Genomic DNA, 6,599 nt, shown 5'->3' with positions numbered 1-6,599 from the left:
CATTGCATTCTTCTTCTTAAATGCCCTACTTTTATGATAAAATATCACTGTAGTATGAAATTTTAAAATTTTTCCATAAATTTCACCTGGAAGCCAAATCTCCCTAACTTTATCTGATTTCTAAGGATGTGTCTTCTCAATAGCCCTCTCTGATCCCGAGAACAGTGTCCAAAAGTCCCCTGTGTGGATGAAGCATGTGCATGTGCGACCAACGCTCCATTAATCACAGATAGTTGATGGAACAGTAGTAGTACATACTCACTAAAGCTTCATTCAAACAGGGAACTTTGGGTCCTCTGTTCTTGTGATCAGTGAGGGACCCAAATGTCAGACCCCCAGCGATAAAACATATGTCACCAATCATGTGGTAAGCTGTACATGTATATGAAACAACCCCTATAATGGAGTGGAATGAGAGCAATGAGATGATGATAATTAGAGACCTTAAAATACAACTCAAAAAAGATAAATGGTTTTCTGAAAACATATGTTCATGTATTATAATAAAAATTCTGATACAGGTTAAGGTTTCTTGTGATATTTTTATTATAAAAATTACATTCTAAGCTTAGAGAAGTGAAATAGTTTAAGAAATCTAGTATAGTCACAAAGGAACAATGTCGTCAGCCAGTGCACACCGGACAGACACAGCCAACGTGGCCTTGGTACCACACTGTAAAACAATAATTCATCCTGTCTAGAAAGCAAGACAACCAAAGAGGAGGACACAATATGACCATCGGAAAACAAATTGCTTCTTTTTAAATAAATAACATTAAATATTAAAATAACCCAAAAGATATTTAGGCAGCTGCATGGATTTAACGATGACCACCTACTGTAAATTGCCTTCCTTGAATCTCTGTGGATCTTTAGGTTTCCCTGTGAAAAAAAAGCACTAAACAGCAGTAGTCAGGGACTTGTAAGACACAAATTGTATAACATGGAGGAGGGTTCATTGAAAAACTGCAGAGTTGAATGCTGCAAACTTTCCAGGCACAGAGGATATTAAATCACCGTGTTTTATTTAAAGAGTAAATGTTTCCATCTAGCCTGCCCTTACATAGTGATCAGGCTAACCAGTCTTAAGTTCTTTAAGAGTTTAATGGCTTGTCCCCTTTCTTGGCTCAACTAGGTCATTCTTCATTTTCGGAACATCTGTCTTCATTCCCTTCATCTCCAACACAAGCATCGCCACGCTCAGTCTCATCTTCATCATTGCCCCATTCATCACCAAAAGTCTGTTCTTGCAGGAAAGTAAATGTAAGTGATCGGGCAGCGGCTTGTGCCGCTAAGCCCGAGGCAAAGTGTAAATCTGATGCTTGATGAATTCGAGCGAGCCTCTCTTGGATGGAGGCAGGTAAGACAGTCCTGGGTGCAGGACATGGAGGTTCAACTTTCTCCTTCGCACTAGCTTGTCCAGGCTCTTCCAGTAGCCGAAATGTTTCAGTCCCCTCTAGATCCTGATCAGTAACAGGTATCTCTGCGGTCTCATGCACAGAGGCTTCTGTATGAAAAGGTTCTGTTCCATTTACCTCCTTGGTGACATCAAAGCTTTGTGTTTTGCTTTTGATTTGGGCGTCTGGATCAAGGACAGGAGAAGAGATCGGAATATCCATTATCTCCAAATGTGGTAACGGTTTAATTATGGCTTTTTTGGGGGAAAAAAAGAACAAAAAATAATTACTTACTTGAATTTATACGTCCCATTTAATAAACTACAGTAAACAGCTATACAATTAATAATAAAAACCTACTGTAAAAAAAACAAGCTCGCAAAAAGCATGTGCTATGGAATGATGAAACTAAGAGACAACATATAGATCAGTGTTTCCCAAACTCCAGTCCTCAAGGCCCCCCCAACACATCAAGTTTTCTGGATTTCCCTAGTATTGCACAGGTGAGGGGACCTGTGGCAGTTTCTAGTGCCTTAATACTTCCATCACTATTTCAATACTACGGAGATCCTGAAAACATGATCTGTTGGGGGCCATGAAGACTAGAGTTTGGGAAACACTTATATGGATGATAGGACCCCATACACACTAAAGTTGGAAGAGAAGATGACAATGTTCCCTGACTGGTGTCTGGGGATGAAAGGATTGGACAAATTAAATTATCATGCCACATCTTTTTGTTTTTCAGGGAGATAAGTTACCTCCAGGCCCTACTCTGCTCTTCCCTTTAGAAACACATGTAAGCTCGGGAGAGCCAAAAATGCATGCATAGGGGAAGTCAGGAGAGATGGATGTCAGTACATCCAAGATGCATGGACGCCGTAATAAATTATTAGTAGCACCAAACTATAGTCTGCAACTTCCTTCAAACCTATCTCAGAATGGTCACTAAGGATCTGTGTACACGGACAGTCCGGCAACAAATATTTACCAATCGGCAGCCATTTAAAAGCCTTTTTACACAGGAAAACAGAGCTAAACGATGCACACTGAACGATCTGTTCTACATCATTCAGTGCACACAGGTTGCCCTTGTTCTTGCCAATGTGAGACCTGTTTACACAAGATGATGCACTGCTAAGAACATTGATTTTTAAGCCTAATCATTGCTTCCGATGAACGCGTATTTTGCTCATTTATGGGCAGATGTGTTTACATCGCAAAGATATCGGGAAACTAGTGTTCCAAGGAATGCTCTTTCGCGATAATCTATGTAAATGCACCCATTCATACTTCCCAAATCAGCATAAATCAGATCCTGGAAGCACGAATGAAGCCAAGTACGGTACATTTTTCTCCCAAAACATGCTTTATAGACCAGGCTGAGGACTACAGGCAGAAGCGGGTGCAGAACTGGAGCAGGGTCATCTTCTGGCTTTGATCCCAAGATGTTTAAAACTATATTTTCTCTGAAACACCGGAGGGCAATCGTGCGGCTAGGATCTGATTCATGTGGTTTGGACAGCCCGAATCAGATGGCAGGTTCCCTCTAAAACTAGTTTACAAGGAGGATTAAAACTACACTGCACTACATCTCTAACATGGAGAGCATAATCAGAAATATTCCCAATTATGTAACAAATCCCCAAAGAAAAATCTTCATATCACATAGCAAATTACTCAATGTGGTAGAAAACAAAACCCTAACCCTGCGCTACATGGCTAGTGTTTATTGTCAAGTGTCAGGAAGAGGATGGCATAATATAAAATAAAATCCTGAGGTCTCCTGAGCCACAGCATAACCAAGTACACCGAATCCAATTCACATAGTAGCAGCTTTATTGGAGTCTGTGATTTTTTTAGGCCGGTAAATAAGAACAAACATTGATGACAAAATATTTGGCTCTTCATGCTCTGATCACTTGGCCAACTACATTTCATGACACCTAAAATGGAAAAAGTAGAAACCTCGAAAGCTCCATCTTTCCATAAAGTTACATATTTTCCAGTTCAGAGCAGATTGGGAAAGATTTATCCCAATATACTACACACTACCAAACTGACTGCAAGCTAATGCTCCATGAGCAGTAAAGAGCGGAGTTACTAACTACAAACAAGTGCTACGTAGGAAGGATCAATAATACTGTCATGTAATTCTATTGGTAAAATAGATATATGCGTGCGTGCGTGTATATATATATATATATATATATATATATATATATATATATATATATATATATATATATATATATATATATATATACATACATACATACACATACACACACATATATACACACACATATACATACACACACACATACATATTATACAAGATTAAATCAATACAGTGTACGGGGACTGAAAAAGAAGTGTCAACATACCTTTCTGGTCTTGAGAAGGGTCTTATAAACCACAAATCAAACTTTTAATCCATAGGCAAATTAGGTTTCAAGTGTCCAGGTGGTGGCATAAAGACATGAAGTGCCAGGATCTCCTCAGTAAACTCTACTTTGCGCCATACTTCACAGCCCGTGGTTGGACTACATACACTGCTGCTTTTACAGCTAAGTTGTTGTATATAAAGGTGTTGGCCACTGTATCTTGAATATGTGATGGGACAGGACTTGCTGCCACTAATATATGAGAATTACAGGTTCTCCGCCCGTACTTGCTAGTGGAGCCTTCTTTAGACACATGGCACAGCTCTCCTGCTCTCAAAATTGGCCGATGATGCAGGAACATGTGAGCAGAACTGTCAATCAACCTCTTTCAGAAGCTCCTTCCAATTCTAGTCACATGCTCTTTTATTAGTGGTCTTTTTTTGAAGAGGAAAGCAATGCAGTCTGTAAAAACGGCAGCAGCAACAAGTACAGGAGAAGAACCTGTAACACTCATATCAGTGTTAGAAGATCAATTCCCCAACACATTTATTATGGGAATATCAAGTGGACATCGCATAATAGAGGGAAGGGCAACAAGGGGAATTTTTAATCCTTGCAAGAACCAGCTCGATGATGCAAAACTACTGGTATAACTTAACTGTTGTAAATGCAATTTCCTACAGTTAGTGAAAATTAGAGAAGATCTGCAGATCATTTTTAGTTAGGTGATAGTCAGAGGAACACTAAACCGAGAAAATGCATATAAAAATTAAGAAACATCTCAGAAATATTTGCCTAAGGAAGAATTCAAACATCTGTGTATTATGGCCCGAGCATTGCCTGCGATGCACCGAATCGCTACGGGTCTCCTGTTGCCTGCTATATGCCTATGAGGCTACCAAGTTCAGGGCAGAAGACCGTGGCCAGTCAGTGCATTGCGGTCTCTATTTGGACCGTTATACCCAGACATCTGTATTGGGCCTTAATCAAATGCTTTGATCCTATATTCTCTTATTATTGTTTAAAGTGTGTTTCTCAGGAAATCGGCCATGTCCTTCCTCCTCACTGACCTGTGTGTTGCTGCATTAGAAGCCTCTGTGCTGGTGGGACAAGGGATTTCTAAGTCCACCCTTTGACTAATGGGGTAAGGCTTTCACCAGCTACCAAATACCAAGCAGATCATCAGATGACTATCCCCTTTGTTCACGGCAAGATTTATACAAGATTGTCTATTTCAGGATCATCTAAAAAATGCTGTAGACTAACCGAGGGCAACTATATCTTTTTTAAAATTTATATACTAGTTCCCAGGTTTAGTTTTCCTTATATAAAACAAGCCATTATTAAGTTTTAATTATTATTTACTCTTTTACATAAAAAGAACATATGAGAAGCAAGGTGGAAAGCAGCAGTATAACAGAGAGGTTTGGAATAACACACCATGTTCACTAAAGAGCAACTGCTTCCATTTTTGTCTTTCAACTTCAGATGCCTTTAAGCCTAGGACAGCCTTTAGCTCCTGCAATACTCTCTTAGATTCCTCCCGTTCTCGCTTCTGTCTCTCTCTCTCCTCTGGAGAAAATAAATACACATCATCTCTGCTAAATTCGTCATCTGGAGCTATGTCTTCAACATAGGCCTCAAATTCCTGAAAACAAAAACGATCGTCATTTCAGGGATAGCTATGCTTTGTAAATGTACTGCGGATGAGAACCAGGGACTTTGCCATCTGGAGGAAAAGACCAGTCCTGGGGCTCCTGGGGACATGAAAGGACTCATGGATTACCTGCTCCTCTGGGACCGGATCCTTATCTTCAATGCGTAGTGCAGGAGGAACACTGGGGATCATGGGGCAATGCGAGTTCTCCCACGCTGGGGTAGCTGTATCTAAAAGTGGAAAAGGTATTAACATGGGAGAGATAGATCTAATATATAATATATCTATATATATAATTGTCTAAGGGTTTTTCCATCTGTCTGTCTGTCTGTCTGTCTGTCTGTCCTGGAAATCCCACATCTCTGATTGGTCGAGGCCTGGCGGATGTCATAATGGAAATCCCACGTCTCTGATTGGTCGAGGCCGCCAGGCCTCGACCAATCAGCGAAGGGCACAGTATCGACGTAGATGTCATAATGGTTGCCATGGCGACGATGATGTCATAAAGGTTGCCTCGACCAATCAGCGACGGGCACAGTCTGCCGCGAAATCTGGAATCATCATTGTCCATATACTACGGGGACATGCATATTCTAGAATACCCGATGCGTTAGAATCGGGCCACAGTCTAGTATATATATATATATATATATACTAGACTGTGGCCCGATTCTAACGCATCGGGTATTCTAGAATATGCATGTCCCCGTAGTATATGGACAATGATGATTCCAGATTTCGCGGCAGACTGTGCCCGTCGCTGATTGGTCGAGGCAACCTTTATGACATCATCGTCGCCATGGCAACCATTATGACATCTACGTCGATACTGTGCCCTTCGCTGATTGGTCGAGGCCTGGCGGCCTCGACCAATCAGAGACGTGGGATTTCCATTATGACATCCGCCAGGCCTCGACCAATCAGAGATGTGGGATTTCCAGGACAGACAGACAGACAGACAGACAGACGGAAAAACCCTTAGACAATTACATATACATATATATATATATATATATATATATATATATATATATATATATATATAATCATTGGTGAATGTAAAGGCCAGCTTAGTTACAATACTATTCCCAACTGAATTTTTTAAGGTCTTGAATATCTGGTTGGCAGCATAGAATTTGGCTTGAAGTCACGGCCTAG

At 40.5% G+C, this 6,599-nt stretch overlaps 1 protein-coding gene across 4 annotated transcripts in view; it reads right to left on the bottom strand.

Moving 5' to 3' along the window:
- Positions 1-522: 522 nt before the first annotated feature.
- Positions 523-6,599, bottom strand: part of VEZT (vezatin, adherens junctions transmembrane protein) — an 84,249-nt gene continuing 78,172 nt past the window's right edge. For all 4 annotated transcript variants that reach the window (XM_077265147.1, XM_077265148.1, XM_077265149.1 and 1 more), the window contains exons 10-12: positions 5,571-5,671; positions 5,225-5,432; positions 523-1,651 (exon numbers count right to left, since the gene is read on the bottom strand). In XM_077265147.1, coding sequence (XP_077121262.1) covers positions 1,137-1,651; positions 5,225-5,432; positions 5,571-5,671 — 824 coding nt within the window. In that variant the 3' untranslated portion in view covers positions 523-1,136. The remainder of the gene's footprint in view (positions 1,652-5,224; positions 5,433-5,570; positions 5,672-6,599) is intronic.

Source organism: Ranitomeya variabilis, chromosome 5 (assembly GCF_051348905.1).
Source record: "Ranitomeya variabilis isolate aRanVar5 chromosome 5, aRanVar5.hap1, whole genome shotgun sequence".
Classification (NCBI taxonomy): Eukaryota; Metazoa; Chordata; class Amphibia; order Anura; family Dendrobatidae; genus Ranitomeya; species Ranitomeya variabilis.
Note: the sequence above shows the minus strand (reverse complement) of the source record. Positions and strands in the feature narration are given on the sequence as shown.